The sequence below is a fragment of the Diospyros lotus genome, chromosome 11 (genome assembly GCF_014633365.1).
Source record: "Diospyros lotus cultivar Yz01 chromosome 11, ASM1463336v1, whole genome shotgun sequence".
NCBI lineage: Eukaryota > Viridiplantae > Streptophyta > Magnoliopsida > Ericales > Ebenaceae > Diospyros > Diospyros lotus.
This window is the reverse complement of record NC_068348.1, coordinates 18,419,946-18,444,079: the sequence shown is the minus strand read 5'-3', so window position 1 is coordinate 18,444,079 and position 24,134 is coordinate 18,419,946. Positions and strand designations below refer to the sequence as shown.

General features: G+C 34.5%; 1 protein-coding gene across 3 annotated transcripts in view; it reads left to right on the top strand.

Moving 5' to 3' along the window:
- LOC127812971 (DNA mismatch repair protein MSH4) overlaps positions 1–14,673 on the top strand; it is a 64,644-nt gene extending 49,971 nt beyond the window's left edge. For 2 of the 3 annotated variants that reach the window (XM_052353595.1, XM_052353594.1), the window contains 6 exons: positions 2,357–2,513; positions 10,765–10,817; positions 10,909–11,007; positions 12,843–12,957; positions 13,039–13,161; positions 14,175–14,673. In XM_052353595.1, coding sequence (XP_052209555.1) covers positions 2,357–2,513; positions 10,765–10,817; positions 10,909–11,007; positions 12,843–12,957; positions 13,039–13,161; positions 14,175–14,342 — 715 coding nt within the window. In that variant the 3' untranslated portion in view covers positions 14,343–14,673. Of the gene's footprint in view, positions 1–2,356; positions 2,514–10,764; positions 10,818–10,908; positions 11,043–12,842; positions 12,958–13,038; positions 13,162–14,174 lie in introns of those variants that run through there. The other variant, XR_008026026.1, reaches the window with a different exon arrangement.
- Positions 14,674–24,134: the final 9,461 nt, after the last annotated feature.

The window sequence follows — 24,134 nt, the reverse complement described above, 5'->3', positions numbered from 1 at the left end:
GTTATTGTTACAGAGTTTGTTAACTCCAGTGATCAACTTGCCGATATCTTCACCAAGTCTCTAAACGGTCATCGGATAGAATATATCTGTAACAAGTTTGGTGCATATGATAACTATGCTCCAGCTTGAGGGGGAGTATTAGAATTATTAGTATAATTAGATATATTGCATATTGTTGTATGAGTTTTATTTATTTATTTGTTATAACTATGTGTAATTAGGCTAAGCCCATAGACTAAGCCCGTAGGTTATTAGGCCCGTTGTGCCTATTATAAATAACACACTAAGAGACTAATCTCTTAGGTTTTTCTCTCATAATTGTTTTCTCACAGTTTCATTGTGTTAAAACTGGTGTTGTACATATATAATATATATGCTGGATAGTGTTGTACATATATATTAGAAAGATATGCTGTCCCATGATTGTATCTTGTAGATTGATATATATATATACATATATATATATATACATACCTCATTGTGAAAAAAATAATCTGAAAACTTTTCTCCTCTCAAAACACAATACATTGTACTGTTACAGTTTTTTTGGTTGGATTTTTAACTTCATTGTGATTTTTCTGTATGGAGGTCTGCTTCATGCTAGGGCAATTCTCCTTACTCTGTTTAGTTTCTGTTTGTTTATTTGGAAAGAATAAATGAAACAGAAAGGAGAATCTAAGCCTGGCCAACTCAACTAAGAAAAACCTGATCTAACAAAAGTTTCCTTCTCAGGATTTCTCCATTTGTGGAGCTGTAGTATTCATGGGAAGCCAGTCCATTCCTAGGATTCATGATTACAACATTAATGGCATAAAAGGAGATTTCAGACGTGTTTAGATTGGCAACTAGTCATGGTGTTGTGATGTTTTACTCCATCTTACTAACAAAAGTAATCATCTATATTCAAACTTTGTCTCTAATTGGATCCAGACTTCCTATTGAGATGAAAAATATCAAGGACATGAATTAATGAGTAAACTTGCTTATGTGCTTGAATTCAATAATTTTTGAAAAAAAACCTATGTTTTACTTTATTTGTTACTATGAAAATTGTTTCCTACTACTTGTTGGTATTTTATGAAGAAAGAAGAAAAGGGAAGGAACATACAAGAATAGATTGGGAGAAGGGATGAAGCTAATCATTTTATTGAGCATTGATATCACTTATTTATATAGCAAAAGATCAACAAATCTGCAGAATAATCTACTAACAAATCAGAAAATATTTTTCTACAAAATAGCATAAATAACAAGTCATAGTTTAACTGATATTTGACTTATTCAAACAAGATCTAACTGACACTGACTTATTCAAACTAGAATTAACAGTATCTTAAGTCATAATTCAACACTACTTCTGGTCAGCTTATGTGCTTGAATCAACCAGTACAACAAAAAAAGAGTAAAAAGAAATCATTTAATTTGAGCTCAATGTTGAAGTAGATCAACATATGAGGATGAGGTTAAATTTAGAATTAGGATATTTAAATAATGTATTAAAGTAATATCAATGAATAATTTCATTGCCCTTGCTCAGTTGCTATTTTAATAAGGTTAAACTTAGACTTGACATTCAGTTGTAATTTCCAAAAATTTCATAGTCTTCTGTTGAAATAAGTACATGTAATTCTTTATTTTACAGTTAACTATGAAAAATTCCTTGGATTTGATACCTTGGCAGCTGTTTTGGATGGGATTCAAGGTTCTTGGCTATCCAAGAGTAATAGTTGTAGAAAACTGATACTATTAATCCACATTGTTAGCTGTCTAAATCAAACAAAACGAAGATAAACGCATTGAATTTTAGTTTTCATAATTTTTTCATGTATATAATTTGTAGTGTCCCAGAAAATTAATTATGGTCTTTGTTGTTTGCTTAACTGATGATTAGATTTGGGTTATGGACAGGTTCAGTAACTGCAGTACTTGGTCAGTGTTATGTCTTCTGTACTTGATAACTACAACAACAACAACATATCCAGCCTTTATCCCACTATGTGGGGTCGGCTACATGAATTCTAGACTTCCATGTATTTCTAGACTTACATGAATTCTAGACTTCCATGAATTCTGTACTTGATAACTAAAGCAAAAATTTTTCAGGGAGAGATTTTCACCTTTTCTCACCAGATTTGAGAAGATTTTGTCCAGCAGCATATGACATTTCCTAAAAGAAAAGGAAAAAAAAGCATCAAATTCATAGAACGTTGTCCTTTCTTTGAATTCTCATTCCAGCTAGAGAGCCTTGAGAAAAAAGTCCATCTAACCATTATGCTTAGGATACTTCATATCATTTTTGTTTGTCTTTCCCTTTTGCTTCTTTCTTTTTTAACTCAGTATATCGTGTTTCCTTCAGGTGTGGAAAAAGTACTTATCTTCAACAAGTTTGCTTGATAGTCATACTTGCTCAGATCGGTTGTTATATCCCTGCCCGCTTTGCAACTCTAAGGATGGTTGACCGTATATTTACAAGAATGGGGACTGTCGACAATCTTGAGTCAAACTCTAGCACGGTATAATTTATAAATTAAGTCTTAAGATGAGACTTTTTCTTGTTCTCATATCAATTTACTAACTTGCAAAAATCCCAAAGACAGAGATATTATTTCACTGAATATGAAATTACTATACAAATGTCTATGTAGTATGGTAGCATCCCACTACAATCTCAAGTGTCTGTTGAGGTATTGAGATTGTTTCCCAAGTGGTGGTTTAACTTTGCCAGTGGTGACTATTTGGCAAGTGGGCTTTTCCAGTATAAAGTATTCCTTGCATTCTACTATCCTTTATCAATTGCTAAAATGAATGTGTGTGTGTGTGTGTGAGAGAGAGAGAGAGAGAGAGAGAGAAGTATATGAGACTGCTTTCTATTTTCTCCCCGGCTGAAAATAAAATTGACAAATTTCATCAATGTACAAAAGGCTTCTAGAATCTAGAAAATTCTCCGCCCTATTACTCTATTTAGAAATTGCAAAAGCCCATTGTTGATCTTCTCCTAGTACAATTATTTTTGGACTAAGTGCTCATGTATTTGGTCATGTTCTTTCTGGAAAGTATTGGATTTAGCTCTATTGACCAGCTTTGCCACCCCCATTTCCTGGTCGACCATTTTTAATGAACAAAGTTCAGCCTTGCTGTTATATAAATGGTAAAAACAATAAGAATGTGTAGTTGCAATACTATTGACATGGAAATTTGTCAAAAAATGGCAAAAAAAGATATTCGATCTTATTTCCCTTGAAGGGTTCGAATGAATATATATACAAGATGTTCTACCACAATAGGTAGCTTCCAAATCTAGATTAGAGAGTTTCCTAATCTAGATTTGGAAATATATACAATTTAGGATACAACCGAAACATATAATCAAGACATTATCTTCTAGAAGATGTAGCACATAAATATATATAGCAAGATCAAACATATCAAGTCCAAAAATATGGACAAGGTATCTCGGGTAGTTTCTAACACTCCCCTCAAGATTGTGAGTGAATGTCATGCATTGCAATCTTGCTTAGTAATCTTTGACACATAGCTTCTAATAGATCTTTTGTCAAAATATCTGCCAGTTGATCACTTGAAGGTACAAATGGGGTGCAAATAAGTCCACTGTCCAATTTCTCTTTAATAAAATGCCCATCCACTTTAACATGTTTTATTTGGTTGTGTTGAATTGGATTATGTGCAATGCTTATAGCTGATTTATTATCACAGTAGAGTCTCATAGGTGCTGTCCAATTGATCTTGAGGTCATCCAATAGTATCTTAAGCCATAGTAATTCATAGATCCCTAGGGCCATTGACCTGAACTCTGTTTCAACACTTGACCGAGCCACAACATTTTTCTTCTTACTTCTCCAAGTCATAAGATTACCTCCTAGGAATGTGTAATATCCGTATGTAGACCATATACCCACCATAGACCTTGCACAATCAGCATCTGTGTAGGCTTCAAGAGACACTGCTTCTCCTCTTTTGAACAGTATACCTTTTTCAAGGGTCCCCTTTAAGTAGTGCAAGATCCTATATACTGCTTTTAGGTGAGTCTCATTGGGATTGTGCTTGAATTGACTGACCACACTTACTGCATAAGCAATGTTTGGCCGAGTATGTGCTAGGTAAATAAGCTTCCTACGAGTCTTTGATATGATCCTTTGTCTACCACACCATCCTCTAGAAGCTCTCCTAATCAGTGATTAGGCTCAATTGGTGTGTCAACAACATTGCTTCCTAACATCCTTGTTTCCGTTAATAGATCAAGTATGTATTTCTATTGGGAGATAAAAATTCTCTCTTTAAAATGAGCCACTTCTATTCCCAAAAAATACTTCAATATCCCCTGTTCTTTAATTTCAAACTCCTTGACTAGACATCATCTCAATGTTTTTATGCCCTCTATATCATCATTGGTTACAATAATGTCGTTCACATATACTAGTAATGTTGTCACTCCCCTTATAGCTGAGTGATGTACAAACAAGGTATGATCTCCTTAACTTTGTTTGTATTCCATACCGAGCATAACCTTTGTAAAGCGGCCAAATCGGGCTCTTGGTGATTGTTTTAGTCCATACAGAGCCTTTTTTAATCTGCACACCACATTTTCCTTAGTCTTTGGCCCAAATCCTAGTGGCAACTCCATGTAAATCTCTTCCTGTAGGTCACCACGCAAGAAAGTATTCTTGACATCAAGCTGTTGCAGTGGCTAGCCTAAATTAGCAGCTAAGGACAATAGCACCCTTATTGTATTTAGTTTTGCAACTAGAGCAAAAGTATCCAGATGGCCTACCCCATAAGTCCATGTATATCTTTTAGCCACCAACCTTGCTTTGTACCTATCTAAGGATCCATTTGACCTGTACTTTATAGTAAATACCTACTTACACCCCACTGGATGTTTCCCTTTTGGTAAAGTGACCAATTCTCAGGTTTGATTCTTCTCCAGGGCTGTCGTCTCTAGCATTCTTCCAATTCTCATTATCTATTGCTTTAGAAAAGGTCTTGGGAATAGGAATTGTGTTCAGGCTAGTGAAAAAGGCTTTATGTCTAGGAGACGATTTTGAATAGGTCATGAACAAATGTAGTGGATGTTTTGTACATGTCCTTGTTCCTTTTCTAAGGGTAATAGGAAGGTCAAGGTCACAAGTATGAGGTAGATCATGATCACTCGAATCAGGTTCAACATCAGGTATAATAGATGATGTTTTAGGTTTAGTAGGAGAAATACCTAGAGAAATGTCAATAGCAAGAGAAATGCTAGTAGCAGGATATGGTTCATATGTTGTAACTTGCATAGGTGGAGTAACCACTTTTCTCCTTGAGTAGACTTGTAGTGGACAGGAAGTAAGTGGTAGAGTCTTTCCTTGTATCATACCTGATGAGTCCTCTGAGGTGGCAGAAGGGAGAGAGGAAGAAGGTAGGTCAAGGAGGAACAAATCCTTATTCCTATCCTTTGGTACTACAATCTCCCCCTGAGGATAAGTCTGTGCAAATTAGGGTATTGTAAAGTTAAAAGGAGATAAGAGATAAAGGATAAAACTTGGTTTGTGATCAGGTTGTTGAGGATAAAATTTCAAGTTAAAAGAGATAAGAGATGAGAAGATAAAGCACCAAGAAAGAAGGAGATTGCATAGAACTTAGATAATCCTATTAGAAAAATCAAGTTCAAAGTTGTTTGATTTCATTTATCATGAAATCCTGTATTTTAGGAAGAGATTAGATGTACTCATGTATAAATACCCTACTTGAGATCAAGGAATGGCAGGAAAACATTCCTCATTTTATCCAAGTTTCCTCCCTACTCTTTCTAAGCCCTCGGGTACAACATTTAAAGGTACCCGAGTACATTTTTTCAACCTCGGGTTGGTTTTGTTCAATGCTAATTATCAATTTGCCTTTTGCTTTTAGTGAACTCTGCCAATCTCATGGTTTGTGCTGTAACATTGAGGTACGGAAATCAAGTGCATGTTGTCATGAAGTAATATAACCCAACTATATATAAACCAAGCATTTGACAACATGAAAAACACTAGCAGGAGATATAGGCTTTGAACAATAATTATGTGAATGATAACTCATAAGAGTTCCCCTTTTTAACAAATCTATCCTACTTATTCTTGATCAGATTATAACTGAATTGAGAATCACCGATGGGGTGACCTCAATTAGAATATGGAGCAGTCATACACAAACAATGTTGTCAGTAGATTATCTTGTCAATTGATTGATCAAAACTTGCAAAATTAGTTTTTGTTTCTTAGGGAATCTAAACATTTATTTGTGTCCACAGTTCACGATGAATCAAATAATTTGAGGAAAAAAACTATTCTAGGGGATATGAAATTATTGATAAGAAAATTATGCAACAAGTATATAAATCTATAGAAGTTTCACCCTGGCTGTAGGGGCTTAGCAAGCCTTCATAGTTCCTGAGGAAAATAAGAAGAGAATAGATAACCGGTTGCAAGATGATATTATCATGCTTCTCTCTTCCCTTTATATCCTAAGAATTTTGAATCCTAAAAAAGAATGGAAATCACTGGAAATTGGAAGAGCAAATTTTTCTGATATTTAATTTACAGAATTAGTCAACTTGCAGCTCAATTTGACCCATCAAAACTCATGATTTTTTCTTGGAATGCAAAATTGTTTAGTTTAGGTCTTCTTCCCAATGCCACAAAATCAACTTTGTCAACGATTGAAGTTTAAAGCTGGATGATTGGCTAACAAATAGAAAAGGATAAGGAGCCGAGAAGATTGGAGTTGACTAGAACATAAAGCCTTATTTATTTTTAAGTTTTTTAATCTCTTCTGTAAATTGTAAAGTTATCTAGTCCTACTAATTAGGATTGCAATCTTTTCCTAGTTTCTAGAAGAATTATTAGGAGATTTCTTGTATATTTATTAGCTTACACACAGAAAGGAAGAATTAAGGAATTCTATTCTCTAAAATGCATCTTCATCGAATATCATCTACGCAAAAAGGCTATAGATGTTACCATCCCCCTTCAAAAAAATTCTCTGTGTCAGCTGATGTGACTTTTGTGGAAAACATGCCTTACTTTGACCATTCTCATAATAGTCAAACAATCACAAACAAAGACCCAATTTCATCTCTGCCTGATCTAGATTTTTTCTTACTCTTTGTCTTATTCTAGTTTGGTTAATCCTAAAGATTCATCAAATATGATTCAGGAGGATCCTACTCCAAGTACTCCTCCTCTATAGGTCTATTCAAGGCGGAAGCAGCTGGTTTCTAGCCCTATGCATGTCCAAGAATCCAATTCATCTCCTGTACCTGCTGCTAAGAGCACTGACAGTCTCCTTGAAATCTCATCAGGTAAATCTCCTTGGATCTATAATGAACCTATTGAACCTGTGAGTGAGCCTGAAATCTCTCAAAGTGACCTTGAATGGCCTATTGCCCTTAGAAAAGGCACTAGGACCTGTACCAAGCATCCATTGCATCTGTTTTTGTCATATTCCAAATTATCTAACCCACATAAAACCTTCATGACCAGCCTACATACCATACCTATTCCCAAGCACGCATTTTACCGAAGCTACATGGGATGAGAATTGGAGGAATGCCATGGAAGTCGAGTTGGCAGCCCTTGAGAAAAAACCAAACTTGGGAGCTGGTTCAATTACCTAAAGGAAAACACCCAGTGGGATGTAAATGGGTTTACACAGTCAAATATAATTCTGATGGGACATTAGACAAATATAAGGCCAGACTAGTGGCCAAGGGATACACTCAAGTATATGACACAGATTACCTAGACACATTTGCCCCTGTTGCAAAGTAAAACACAGTTCGAGTTCTCCTATCTCTAACTGCTAATCTAGGCTGGCCATTGCTACAATATGATGTAAAAAATGCCTTCCTGCTTGGAGACCTAGAAGAGGAAGTTTATATGGATTTACCACTTGGATATAGTCCAACTACCCAAGATCATGTAGTGTGCAAATTAAAGAAGGCTTTATATGGCCTTAAACAATCTCCCAGGGCTTGGTTTAGCCGGTTTACGAAAGTAATGCTTACTCTAGGGTATAAACAAAGTCAAGGAGACCATACCCTCTTCATACATCACTCGACCACAGGGGGAGTAACAGCTTTACTTGTGTATGTAGATGATATTGTTGTGACCGGAAATGATGAAGAAGGCAGGAATAAACTCAAGGAATGCATAATCAAGGAGTTTGAAATTAATGAATTGGGGAGATTAAAATACTTCTTAGGCATAGAAGTTGCCCACTCAAAGGAAGGCATCTTTATTTCACAATAGAAATATATTGTGGATTTGCTAACAAAAATTGGACTACTAGGTTGTAAGGCAATTGAAACCAATCATAAAATGGGGGAAGTTCCAGAGGATAATGAAGTTGATAAGGGGTCCTACCAAAGGCTAGTGGGAAGACTAATTTACCTAGCTCATACTCGGCTAGATATTGCATATGCCATGGGGGTGGTTAGCCAATTCATGCATAATCCAAAAGAAACTCACCAGAGGGCAGTTGATAGAATATTGCATTATTTGAAAGGAACACCAAGAAAAGGCATCATGTTCAAAAAGGGAGAATGCGTGACACTTGAAGCCTATACTGATACAGATTATGCAAGGTCAGTGGTGGACAAGAGATATACATCTGGGTATTGTACCTTCCTAGGAGGTAACCTTGTGACTTGGGGAAGTAAGAAACAAGGTGTAGTGGCCCGGTCAAGTGTGGAGACAGAATTCAGATGCATGGCTCTAGGAGTTTGTGAGTTGCTTTGGTTGAAAATACTACTAGATGACTTGAAAATCACTTTGGTAGCACCTATGAGACTCTATTGTGATAATAAATCAGCAATAAGTATTGCTCACAATCTTGTCCAACACGACAGAACTAAGCGTGTTGAAGTGGACAGATATTTTATCAAAGAAAAATTAGATAGTGGCTTAATTTGTACCCCATATATATCATCTTGTGAACAGCTTGCAGATATTCTAACTAAAGGGTTACCTGCAACCATTTATCAAAAGATGACTAGGAAGCTTGGAATGGATGATATCCATTCTCAATCTTGAGGGGGAGTGTCAACGATTGAAGTTTAAAGCTGGATGATTGGCTAACAAATAGAAAAGGATAAGGAGCCGAGAAGATTGGAGCCGATTAGAAGATAAAGCTTTATTTGTTTTTAAGTTTTTAATCTCTTATGTAAATCTGTAAATTGTAAAGTTATCTAGTCCTACTAATTAGGATTGCAACCTGTTCCTAGTTTCTAGGAGAATTATTAGGAGATTTCTTGTATATTTGTAGCTTACACACGGAATGGAAGAATTAAGGAATTCTATTCTCTTCAAAGTTCCTTTTAAAAAACTTAATCTGATATCAGAGTTGAAAAAAGTAATGGCTGAAATACCAAAACTGTCTCATTTCTTCCAGAACATTTTTGAATCAAGTAAAACAATCTAACATTTACCTGATGAATTTCAAATATTAGAAATTGGTTTCATAAGCCTTTGAACGACTATCAAATGGATTATCAAATGTTGGCTGCTGAAAGGAAAGGAGTTCTAATATTCACAGGGGCATCTAGATGTTTTATCTGCTCTTCTGGCAAGCTTACTGCTATTCCTGTCAAGAGAGTGATCTTTTGACTCCCAACATTCTTATTCTTGGATGTTGGTTCTCTATATGGTCGATTTACTTAACTTTATAAGTAATGAGTATTTTTTATGAAAGCTTTGCTTTACATACCATTTAATTATGAACTATTGGTGTTAAGAACTGAAAGTTCAGCATGTAAATGCTCACCTACTTGCAAAATGAAATATGATAATGCCAAATAAATATCACATGAACTGCCTTATGAAACAATTTTGACTTAAGAGACATTTCTTTCACAGAACTAGTCCTAGACCAAAGAGTGGAAGGGCATTTTGGTAAGTTGGCAATTGATAAAACTTTTAGTGAACTTGCATCTTTTAATTGTGGCAAAGTTTGGTTGTGAATGGGAGAATGGCCAAGTGAGGAGATTAGATATTCATTTCATATAGGAGATATTGGTTAGGGAGGAATTCTTGAAATTTTATCTTTTGAGATCTAAAGTTTAAGGTTACCTACCTGGTATGGGCTTTTTGAGGAGAACAGTCTAAACCTGAGTGAACGAACTTCAAAAGCTCAAGACCTAAGGTGAAATCCCTAAATCTTCCCTATCACCCAATGGATTTGTTGCTAGAATACAAAGATTATGCTCACATTGTTGTTTTTCCAAATAACCCTCTAATAAATTGGGAGAGCAAATAACCATGGTTGTTTTTCCAAATAACCATGTAAGAGGCACCTGGAACCTTAAGATTCCAGGTTCAAATCCTGTTATATGCAGATTTTCTTTGAATTTTTCTCCAACATGTTGGATTTCTTTGCTTCGTAATTATTGTTCTTTGATGAGTTGCATTTTAGTTCTTTAATTTGTTATACTCTTGGATGGAATGTACATATCTACCATATCAAAAATCCAAGATACAGATTCCAAGTTCCAAGATACAGATTCTACCATATCAATCTCTGAGAGAGTCCAGAGAAGTTTAAAAGTGAATTACTCAGTTTTTCAGGAAGCAACTGGTTGTCAGGTGGCATTCACTTATAGTTAACCGGCATTAGAGTGCATGTTATACACTGGCATATTGATATCAAAAGCACGAGGGAAACCATCATTGTTCAGATATCAACATATGATAATTCTCCTTGTTTTCTAAAAGATTTTGTATTTTGTAGTTTATGACAGAGATGAAAGAGACAGCTTTTATCATGCAGAATATTTCCCAAAGGTATGTATTCCACAAGTGTTTTAGGTTGTTTGAATATCCATTGGTTTTCATTAAAGAATGCACTTTACTGATAATTTTTTCCTGGGTACAGGAGTCTGATTGTAATGGATGAACTTGGGAGGGCCACTTCTTCCTCAGATGGATTCGCAATTGCATGGAGCTGCTGTGAACATCTTTTAGCACTCAAAGCGTAACTGGATCCCTATCCTTTTACCATTCTTCACAGTTATAATAGTTGAAACCTTCTTAAATATTTGTCTGTTGAAAGCTACATAATGTACTTAGAAAATATAGAAGAATTTACCTAGTTTGGAGTAATTTTTTATATGCATGTAAAGGGGGGGGGGGGGGGGGGGGGGGGGGAGAGAGAGAGAGAGAGAGAGTTTACAGAAGCTTGACTATAAGTTCCAGAAACTGAAGACTGACTCATAAGATATTTTAGTAGATATGCTGCCATGCAAGAATGGGTTGTTAAACCTTTTGATAATTTATATTCTAATGTGTTTTTCATATCTTACCTATAAATTACAAAAAGATACTCTAGAAGCCAATCATCTTAACGTGCATAGAACCAATGGATGGACGGCAGTTGAAGTCATGAAATCTTTTAGTAATAACCACCTTTTTACCTTATTTATTGCTAATGCCCAAGTTTACAGTCTTCTGCATCAAATTTTGTGTTTGTGTGGGACTTTTTATTTTATTTGCTGTGCCTGCGCTGTGCTTTTTTTGGTCCTGAAGCTTGCTGCTTTTTGGTAGGGCAGATTTTAATAATCTTGTAAGAGTTTGTGGTGTGGAACCTGATGGTTTCCTTTTAGGTCATGTTTTCTAATAGAAAGTACCACTTCTCGCTGATAGTTTTGCAAAATGAAAGCACAAAAAAGGTGCCTTCTCCTTGTGAATCACTGGAATTTTATAGGTTGACTAAAATCTTTAGATGGAGCTCTTTGGAGTGCCTGGAAGCTGCACATTCAATGTCTGTTCAGATTTCTATCAAAAAATGTCAAATTAGCACTTTGTTGTCCTTTTGGTTTTAGCTGGAATTTATCACTACTTTCTCACTCTTTATTGATATACTACTATTCCACTAGGAATTGAATGATTCTTCCTTAAGTTTCTGGGAATATGGAATGACAAAAGGCAGTGAAATATTGATGACAAGATTTACCCATCATCATCACTAGCCTTAATTCTACTAGATTGGCTATTTAAATTCTAGCTCTCTAATGATCCCTGTCCATGACTGTATTTTTTGTAAAGCCGTTATGTCCCATGGCATGTTTATTTTGTATATAATCCATGTTGAAAAGATTTGATGGTTTTATGTCAGCTACCTAATGCAACCACTGTCCATCTAGGCACATCTGTTGTAAAAGTAGTACTTCCAACGCTATAAGTGTTGAGGGAATTACTCAATCAATATAGGTTTGATGTCAATTTTCTCTCATCTGCTGTTCTCAAGTGGCTTAGGTGGTGACCTACTCCTTACGGTGAGCATGAGGTTGTGGATTTAAACTTTCCTGGGTCCTTTAGTGTGTGGACATTTCCTATGGTTTCCTATGTACCAAAAAAAATATTCACTCATCTGCTAAAAATCTCTCCACTGAGTATATCCTCTCTGTAAGCATATAGTAGTCATGTGATGGAAATCTACCTACTGAATGGCTGAATTAGTGAATTTCTAAGGTTTTGATCAAATCATAAGTAGATTACTAACTATATTCTTGACTCAAGCTGATCAGCTGGCATTAGTGTCATGACCTGGTAACCACTGGAATTACCTCAATAGTTTCTAGGCTCTGTCTTGTGGCATTTCTGCTATTTTATGGACAGCCAGATTGTATGCCGATATCCTTTTCTTCACTGTAGTTTTCTATGTTCTAGCAGATGAAAATTATCCGCATAGTAAAATTATATTCTATTGGTTGATTCCACCATTATCCCCCTCATCTGCACTCTGAAAAGTTTCTGGTTAAACTGAAAGAAGAAAGCAACACAACCAATGTTATTATTGTTGATTTACAGGTATACCATATTTGCTACTCACATGAAAAACTTATCAGAGTTAGCTACCATTTATCCAAATGTCAAAATTCTTCACTTTCATGTTGAGACCACAAACAGTCGCTTGGATTTCAAGGTGATAAATTCTGATTTCTTTTGATGGAAAGTTTCTCTAGCATCACCATCCTATTAAACTTATGAATGTTAAATTGAATAGTTTCAACTCAAGGATGGTCCACGACATGTACCGCACTATGGGCTTCTGTTAGCAGGAGTGGCTGGGTTGCCTAGTTCAGTCATCATAACAGCCAAAAGCATCACAGCAAGGATAACAGAAAAGGTGATGTACTAAATTCTAATCGTATGAGATGAAAACTTTCCAGTTGTATGTCAGAAGTTAAGAAATTAGAAAATTAAGATACCTTGCATTGCATGGGTTGATGTCATTTAGTCGCTGCTGTCACTTGCTGAAAATAAATTGATGCTCGAATGGTTTACTTACAAATCTAGTAAATAACTCTTTAATTTTCTTTGATCCAGAAAAATTACATCAACAAGACACAAGGAAAGCCAACACATGTAGAAGCCCTTTAAATCTAAATATCAATAATCATAAGCCTGAGACTTCCTTTCTCTATCACCTAACCATGAGCCTGAACACACTTGCAAGTAGTATAGACAATCTCAACCTGTTTGTGACACAAAGCTACTGTTCATCTGGTTTTACTCCACTGCCTTCATATACTTGCGGATTTTATGGCATATGACCAGCTTCTGACAACTTAATGCTTTCTGGCTCTCGATTCACAGAAATAGTTAGGAAGACACTGTTTCAGTGCCAAATCCAAAAGGTTGTCTACCATAGACACTCAAAAGACCTTAAGAATGTTAATGTCACGGGGACATTGATGGCACAACACTTCTTGTGGCTTTGATGTCGGATGGGATTATAATAATCAAAGTCTTAGCTGAACGATCTTCCGTAGAGCCATCCAATTTTGGAACTTCTGCAGAATTTTGCACGTAACTTTACCTGGAGTAGCTAAGTTTATATGCTTTGTATCCTTATCTATACTCTCTTTGAAATTTTCTTTTTCGATGTAGTTGGTTCCATGAAACTCTCATAGTAACTTGATTTAGTTGCTGCGGTAAATTTGCTTGAAACGCACTTTGCCCCTGCAGCAAATTTTGGCTTTATTACTCTTTTAACTCTCGTTCAGAGGGGGGGAGAATAGACTTGAAAGGGAACAAATAAGAAAAGATTGGATTATATATGAAAGCTTTGGCGAGAGTCAGACTAGATCTACAACTTGTGGGTTGGTTGGTTTTTAATTGTTTTTGTCCAATGTATAGGAAGAGAAGAGAATGGAAGTGAACTGCCAGCAGTATCATGACATCCAGAAGGTTTATCGTGCCGCTCAACGGCTCATATGCTTAAAATTCTCCAGCCAAGACGAAGACACAATCCGAGAAGCACTGCAGAACCTCAAAGATTGCTACATAAATGGAAGCCTCCTCTAGATAGTCATGTTGTCAGTCATCGACCAATACTCTTATTATGGTTTATGGATATGTTTCTCAAAGGAAGGGAGAACCGTTCCTTTACCATTTGGCAAACTGCATGTGCGTGTCCAAACCTACACTTGAAATGCAAGCACCATTCTAAACAAGGCTAGCATAGAACCCGTATAGCATAGATTGCTTTGTTATTAAATAGATAACCCATTTTCTTTTCTTTCTTTTCTTTTTTTTTATTTCTCTTAAAATCTTCTACCTTTCATTATTGCATAGATACCATATTCTTACTGAAACTCGAGGGGAAACAAATCTCTTTAAATAATAACATAGATATTGGTCCTAGTTCTAGCAGCAAAAGAAAGATCATGATCCTCCTATTGAAATTAGGAGAAGTCAAAGAGCTAGAAAAGAAAAGACTTTAAATCCGTATTATATTTTCTCTCAAGCTATTGTTTTCCTTGTTGAAGGCGATAGGCCTACAGTACTTCATAAGATACCTATCTTATTGAATGTGAAAGATAATTCTAGAACATTTCAAGAAGCTATGTCCTCTAGAGATGTAGCTTTTTGGAAGAAGCAATCAACGATGAAATGGATTCTTTATTAAGTAACAAAACTTAGACCATTGTTGATTTGTCTCCTAGTTCCAAACCAATTGGATGTAAGTGGGACTTTAGGAGGAAATATAACATTCATGGATAGCTACAAACCTTTAAAGGGAGGTTTGGGAGCGAAAGGCTTCAAGCAAAAGAAGGGAATAGACTATTTTGATACTTATGCTCCAGTGGCTAGGGTGACATCCATTAGAGTACTTTTTGCATTATCATCATTATATAATTTGTTTGTATATTAAATGGATGTCAAAATAGCCTTCTTGAATGGGGATTTAGATGACGTTTACATGGAGCAACTTTGAGGATTTTGTTCTACAAGGAAATGAAAAGAAAGTCTGCAAGTTAGTTAATTCACTATATGGTTCAAGCAAGCTCCAAAACAATGTCATGAAAAGTTTGATTATGTAATTTTAGAATATGGGTTTCAGCATAACAATGCTGATAAATGTATTTACTCTAAATTTATAGAAAATTATGGGGTGATAATTTGTCTTTATGTAGATGACGTGCTCATCATTGAACCTAATATGGTTGGTGTCAATGATACAAAGAAGTGTCTATCCTCTCGATTCAAAATGAAAGATTTATACGAGGTAGATACAATCTTGGGTATCAAACTTAAAAAACATAGCGAGGGGTTTTCCTCTTTGTCAATTGTCAATCTCACTAAATTGAGAAAATGTTAAATAAATTCAAACATTTGAATGTCAAAGAAGCAAATGTTGGTCTCTTAACACACAATGACCACTTAAGAGGAAGGTGAATTGAGTGATTAAAAACTTATCAATCGAATTCTTTTCTTTTAAAAACTTTTGAGATTTTCTTATACAAAATACACTTGTTATAACTATATAAGTTGTTTGAGAGTGATAATAATATAAATACACAAATAACCACAATAATCAACACAAGAAATATAGTGGTTTGGTGTCTTCAACATCTATTCCACTCTCTCAAGGTCAACCTGACATTTGAGATTTTACTAAAATCACAGCACTAGGTTTCCACATAAGATCCCCTAGTAAACTTGTACACCCTGAGGTTTTCCTCTTAGCTCACCCTGAAAACTTATACAACTATACAACAACAACAACACCTAGATTACAATAGGCTCTAGGATGCCACACCACAATCCAATACAAATAAATCCTATGTCCAAACAACCTTGGACTAATATGGAAATAAACACAATGATATACAAGGCAAAATAGAAATAATATAAGTTACCACAAATTGAGAGAATGCCTTCTCCTTTGCCTTGGGCTCTAATAGATTAAACTTTAAACTTGAGCCTTGGATTGCTATTCTTGAGTTGCTTGAGAGCTTCGATGTGCTTTAGGAATATAGGAAATGGTAGAGCATTAGCCTTCTCCAAAAATCCCGTCTTGATATTTATAATGGAGCTTCCAATAGATCTGTAACGGGTAGAAAAAATTCGATCGTTGGATCTAAGATTCGATTTCTCTAAAACAGGAGTTGACTCCTATTTTAAGTGGAAGTCGACTCTAGTTATACAAGAGTCGACTTCTCTAATGCTAAAGTCGACTCTTCGAAAAACACTAATGCTGTCAGGTCGACTCTACATCAACTGCTCTCGACTGGGTCGACTCTAGTTTTACAAAAGTCGACTTCAGCTTAAGAGGAGTCGACTCTAGATATACAAGAGTCGACTTCTGAAGCCAATTTTACAGAAAATAAATTTTATATATATAGCAATTGTTTGAGTACATAATCCATATAGCATGTATACATTACAAGATATTTACATTACATATAAATTTTATACATTATAAGTAAATGTCCTCATTTTTTTAATTTATATTTTACTTTTCATTTACTTTAATACATAAATGTAAATAAGAAAGTACCTCCATTTAGATTCAATAAAAATATCTAAAAAAATTAAAATCCAAATTAATAAGAAAGTAGATTTTTTGTTTTAGAACAAATTAGGGATTTGGCGATTTTACCATCACCAAAATACATACTTTTTATTTTTTGAAAAATTCATTAAAAATTGTTAATAAAAAATTTATTAAAAATTATTTTAATAATAATGAATATTAGCTATTGAAATACCGGGAGATAAAAATATTTTCTTTTATGTCCCCTTATAATGCAATAATATTTTAGATTTAGAGAAATAATATTTTTTAATTCATTTTGATACACAAAATATTATAATACTTAAGACATCAAAAATCCATTATGAGTTTTAAATATACCAAAAATAATTTTACTAAAATTATGTTTTGTCAAATATCAAAATACACAATAGGTTGATTAGAGTAATTTGGCTCAATAGCAAATACTCCATATGATGTTTCTTCCAAATTGGTTAAAAATTCTGATAGGGCAATAGGTCAAATTGAGTTTGCAAGTGCCATTGTTAGTTTAATGTATGCAATGCACTGCACAAGACCAAACGTTGCTTTTTCAGTATGTAAACTATCAAGATTTACTAGTAATCCTAGTGTTGATCACTGCTACTGTTAGTTTAATGTATGCAATGCACTGCACAAGACCAAACATTGCTTTTTCAGTATGTAAACTATCAAGATTTACTAGTAATCCTAGTGTTGATCACTGGAAAGCAATTGGAAGGGCACTTAGTTATTTAAAGAGGACTATAAATTTTGGATTGTTTTATAGTAACTTTCCAACAGTTAAGGGTTATAATAGGTCAACCTCTGGATGGGTATTTACCTTAAGAGGAGTAGTAGTTTCTTGGGCATCAAAGAAATAAACGTGTATAACTCATTCTATTATGGAATCTGAATTTATAGCTCTTGCTGCAGCAGGTAAGGAAGCAGAATGGCTGAGAAACTTATTGTTAGATATAAAACTGTGGCCACAACCGATGCTAGCTATTTCCTTACACTGTGATAGTCAAACGACTATGTCTAATGCATTCAGTAAGATATACAATGGAAAATCTAGACACATTAGCCTAAGACATGAATATGTAAGGTAATTAATTTCTGATGGTGTCATTACCATAATGTATATAAGGTCTTGTAATAATTTGGCAAATCCATTCACTAAAGGACTCTCAAGAGATATGATTAAAAGTACTTCTGTCGATATGGGCTTAAGACCTTTTAACTAAAACTTAATAATAACAAGAACCCAACTTATTATTAGTTCTACAACTAATACAAGTTTAAAGGGTAATAACAAGTTTTAATAAGTGGTTATATATAGTGTTAATTTTGTATTCTATTGGTCTTACAAGATAATGTTAGCATAAAATTTGAGGATGAGTGACCACATTCTTAATAAAGTTCTATCTAAAAAGTGAGCTTCAGCTATATGAACATAAGAGTGGTGCCACTCTAGCAAAAGATAGAAAACTTTTGTAAATGTTCATGAAGACGAAGCACAAGGCCAGAATAGTGCTAAAAAATAAAAATATGATTAGGGTCAATTTCTTATTGAGACTGAGGGTTTCATGTGTGTACGCGGTATGCCCAGTTTTGAAACAATAACCTAGGTTTAAGCTTAGGCCACCATTGGTTTGATCAAAACTTTGATGTCCTTGCTCTAATAGAAGGTTTAAATCAAAGGATAGCTTCCTTATGCATGAGAACTGAAATTAGTAACCTAACATATAACCAGAGTAAGGGATTGTTATAAATACATGTGTAATTTAAATGTAAGTGGTTTGTAATCCCACTCTAAAGAAGTATCCGCGTATGTAAATTCAAGTCTGGGTATTTACAAAAAAAGAGATAGTTATAAATATTTTTGTTTTCAAACAGTTATGTCCTATCTGAAAAGGTAGGACATAACCCTGCAGCAATTCTTTCATAGTGGGGAGCAATTAATTCCTTAAGAGATAGTGATACATTTACGTCTCAAAATAGTTGAGTATATTGTTGGTAATATTAACATTTTTTTAATAATTTATTTATTGAATTCATAAATTTAAGCTTTATATTTAAAAACAATCCTCTGCATAATGTTTCATTTGTCTTTATGTCTTATAATATAAATGCCAAAATGCTATTTGAAAAGTAAATTTTAATATTTTATATGATATTTAATATTAATGATCAAAAAATTATCAATGATTATTATTATGACACTTATGAATATTACAAATACATTTTCGACTTATCAAAATTCTAAATCTGAAATTAGGGGTGTTTAAATAAATCGGTGGATCACGAAAACTGCCCGCACCGAACCACACGGTTTTTTTAAAGAGACGGTTCGGTGCGGTTTGAAAAACCTTCAAACCGCGGTTTGGAGGTTGGCGGTTCGGTTTGAAACCGAAACTGCCCGATTATATTTTAATTATATTTAAAAATATATATAAAATATAAAATCAAAAACGAGGGCCGCCGAGGGGTGTGTGTTAGGTTTGAATAATAGTGACACCAATACCAAGAGGGGGTGAATTGGATTGTTTTAAAAATTTGATTGAAATTTGAAAATCCTTTTGATGAAAAATGAGATTTTAGTGTAAGTGAGGATTAATGAAATGCTTGGAACAATAAATGAAACAAAGAGCACAAACAAATAAGAGGCACAACGATATATAGTGGTTTGGCTTAAACCAAGCCTAATCCACTACCTTAGCTCCTCATTAAACATTTTTCAATCGATCCACTAAAAACCTCCTATCTCTCCAGATAGGCCCTCTAGCAACAAGTTAGAACGATACAACCTCTTGCTTAACCAAGCAAGCCCTCTAGCACTAAGCTAGGTATTTCAACCCCTTGCTTCAATAAACAAGTGCTCTAGCACAACAAACTAGGAATTTTACAAAGTAGCACAAGATAAGAGAGGATCTAAGAGTTATCACTCTTAGTTACAAATTCTCTCAATAATACAACAAGGCTTGAAGATAAATTTACAAAGATAAGCACAAAGCCTTTTTGGAGAGAAATAAAATCACCAATGAAGCACACAATAGAGTTAGCACTTGGAAGCTTGAAATGTAATCTCTTGGTTTATTTGAATCACCCATTTGATCTCTATTTATAGAGCATCTCAAGCCCATTCAAAAATATAGTCATTGGAGACATGAACAGTGGAGAATCTAGCCGTTGGAAGCTGTCTGAGACATAAACTGTCAACATTTGATGAAGAATTGTCGATAGTATTGAAGAACTATCGACATTTTTGATGCATGAGCTGTTGACATTTAGATACAGAGAGCAATGTTTGAAACTATTGACAGTTTCTATTAAACTGTCGACAGTTTTATAAAACTGTCGATATCTTGAAACAAATTGTTGACAGTTTGCCAAGATAAAAATTCACTGATGCTATTAACTTTGCTTTGATGATACAATCCACAACATATTTATATTTCTTGAGTTTAAGTAAATGGAAGGTAAAATATAAATAACTAATACATAAATGTAAATAAGAAAGTATCCCCCATTTGGATTCAATAAAAATATCTAAAAAATCAAAAACCAAACCAATAAGAAAGTAGAATTTTGGTTTTAATACAAATTCAGGATTTAACAATTTCACCACTCCCAAAATACATATCTTTTATTTCTTGAAAAATTTATTAAAAAATATTTTAACAACAATGAATATTAGATATCAAAATACTGGAAGATAGTTTTTCAAAATGAAAACATTTTCATATATGTCTCCTTATAATGTACTAATCTTCCAGACTTAGAAAAAATTATAGATCATTCGGTTTCATTTCACATAGGTACTTAAAATTGATTTTTGTTGAAAACCATAAACTTAACTCATGACTTGGGGATCAAAATTAACAAAACCAAATGTCGTTTTTCATCATCAAAATTAATCACAAGAATGTAAAACATCAGGGTGTTTAACCCACTAACCCTAAATCCCCAAATCACTTCTCTCTCCCCCTCTTCGTCTGTCGGCGTCGAAGACGCACCCCGCGCCGTACCAAGTCTCTCACTGACAGACCCATGCCCTTGCTGGCCGTTGCTGCCAAGCAGCTGGCCCTGACCCACCCACCGCACCCAGACACTGACCGAGGCGAGAGCAACGAAGCTTGCGACGAACCGAGCTATCCCCCTGCCGGTCACCGCTGCCACGCATATGGACCTGACCTACCCGTCGCACCCAAGCACTGACCGAAGTGAGAGTGACGAAGCTTGCGACGAACCGACCCCCGCCGCTCGCCGCACTAGACCAGCTCGCGACTCCATTTCGATCAAGGTACTGCAATATCTTGACTAAAATAAGATGGGTTCTAAGCTTTTATTATTTGGAGTAAATCTTAGTCGATGAGCGTGTGTGGAAGCTTGGTGATGGTGAACTAGATTGAGAGTTGTTGCATTTCCAGCAAACCGCGAAAACCGAACTGCACTGCACCGCAATCTGCGGTGTGGTTTCTCCTCACCAAGTCAGACCAGTTGGTTTGCTTATAGGTGCAAACCGCATGTGCTGTTCGGCGAATTTTCTTGGCCCAAAATCGGCCAGACTGAACCGTGTACACTCCTATCTGAAATAATATTTTTTAGGAGTTTTTCTAACTCGATATTTTAAAATTATTTTTATTTTCAATATTCAAATACTTCTATAAATTAATAAAATATTTTAAAATATAATATATATTATTAATTAATAAAATCAATATTCAAATACTTCTATAAATTAATAAAATATTTTAAAATATAATATATATTATTAATTAATAAAATTATTTAAATATTAAAAATAAATGTATTAAATATTCATTAATGTATATATACTGAAGGGGGAATGATTTGTTGTCGTGGGGCTACGCCTCTCTTCTTATTTTACTTGGGTCGGGTAAATTTAGAAAATGCTACATGAACAAACTGATGAATAACTTGGGTAAAATTAATAAACACTCACTTAACTTTAAAGTTATAATTATTTACTCACTGAACTTTAAATTGTAACTAGTTACTCATTGAACTTTACTCAACGTCAACCATTCATCACTTGTTATAACTCCATCAACTATTACAAACAGAAAATTTTAACGGAATCTGACGTGGCTAACAGAATCTGAAGTGGCAAAAATTAATTTAACATACACTCACTGAACTTTAAAAATGTAATTATTTACTCACTAAATTTTGTTCAATGTCAACCATCCATCACCTCATTACATCACCGTCTGATCTTGAAACACCCGTTACATCACTGTCTGATCTTGAAATATATTAAAATATTTTTGTATACATTTGAGATCACTTACTTCTCAAATCAAAAGTCAAAAACTAAACTAATGGTTCAAATTAAAAAAGCTACTGATGCAAACCAAAAGTAAAAAAAATGTTTGCTTAATAGCCCAAGAGCCAAAAACTGATTACAAAAATCGTATTTATTCTATGCCAAAAACTAACAATCTTTAAACTTATAGGGTAAATGTACATTTATTGTATCTTATTTTGAATTCGAAAACATTATTATTAGTCAATAAAAAATGTATCATGTTTTATTAACTAATAAAATTATTTTGAGACTAAAAATATGATAGAATAAATATGTATTGTCTAAAATGATTTTTGTAATCAGTTTTTATCTCTTGGTCTCATAATTAAATACATTTTTTGTGAATTTCATTGTTCGTAATGGAGGTAAAAAAATCTAAGCAAACATTTTTTTTACTTTTAGTTTGTATCAGTAGCTTATTTAATTTGAATCATTAGTTTAGTTTTTGGCTTTTGGTTTGAGAAGTAAATGATTGTAACAAAATTGAGAACAGAAGTTGAGAACAAAAACAAGTAGCCAAACCAAGGATAGAGGAGTAAAATGAATTCTATTACTCAGATGAATAACAGAAAGAAGAACTTGAAACTTACACACTGATTACCAACTCTATAAATGCTAAAATTATCCTAAAATATCTCAACCAACACCAACGTGTTTATCTGCTTGAAGACCACTAACTCCTAAAAAAACTCAAATAAACAAATAATAGCTGATGACTAAAATAGACCTCCTGAGATAACTCAAGACTCAATCCACTGGAAGACTTATTCAAATAATGAAACAGATCAGTGAAGACTTATTTCAAAACAGATCAGCATTAAACTTTTAACACTCCCTCTTAGTGCTGACTGGTGATCAGTAACGCCAATAGCACTACGAAACTTTTCAAACTTAACCCGTGGAAGAGATTTAGTGAATACATCAGTGACTTGATCACTGGTTCCTATCTTTTGCAAAACAATTTCTTGATTTAACACCTTTTCACGAACAAAATGATGATGAATCTCTATGTGCTTTGTACGGGCGTGAAACACCGGGTTTCCAACTAACTTGATTGTACTTTCATTATCACAACAAATAGGAAATTGATAGTTCAAAGATACTCCAATGTCTTGAAGCAGTCGTTTAAGCCAAATACATTCTTGAGTAGCCATAGTGGCTGCCACATATTCAGCTTCCGTACTTGAAAGAGCTATTGTTTGCTACTTCTTACTACACCAAGAAACTGCAGCAGAACCAGTATTGAAGCAATATCCCATCATTGAACATCGATCTATGACATCTCCCGTCCAATCCACATCTGCAAAGCCATGTAAAGAAAAGGATACATACTGTTTATAAAAAAGACCAAATTGCAGCGTGCCTTTCACATAACGGAGGATTTGCTTTGCTACAAGCAAGCGACCAGCACACGGATTATCCATAAACTAAGACACAATGCCTACAAAATATGTTATGTCAGGTCTTGTGATAGTTAGATAAAACAAACTACCCACAAGATGACGATACTTTGTGGCATCATCTAGTAGATCTCCCTCAATTTTCTGTAGGTTGAGTTGTTGTTCCATGGGAGTAGACATTGATGTTGAATCTCTCATACCAAAATGGTTTAATAAGCTTGTGGCATAAGCTTCTTGAGAGACAAAATACCCATCTGTTTTAACAAATTCTAAGCCAAGAAAAGAGTGAACCTCTCCAGATTCTTCATTTCAAATCTGATAAACAACTCATCTCGAAGATGTGAAATTTTAGCATTGTTGTCACCTGGTGAGTATCATATTGTCCACATAAAGAAGAAGTATTGTGCACATGGAGGAAAGCAAACTTGACAAACAAACTAGGATCTGAACTTGAAGAAGTAAAGCCACAAAAAGAAAGATATTGAGCAATTTTTCCATACCAGGCACGTGGGGCTTGCTTGAGGCCATACAAGGCCTTCTTGAGTCGGCATACATGGTTAGGGAACTCATGTGAGATAAATCCC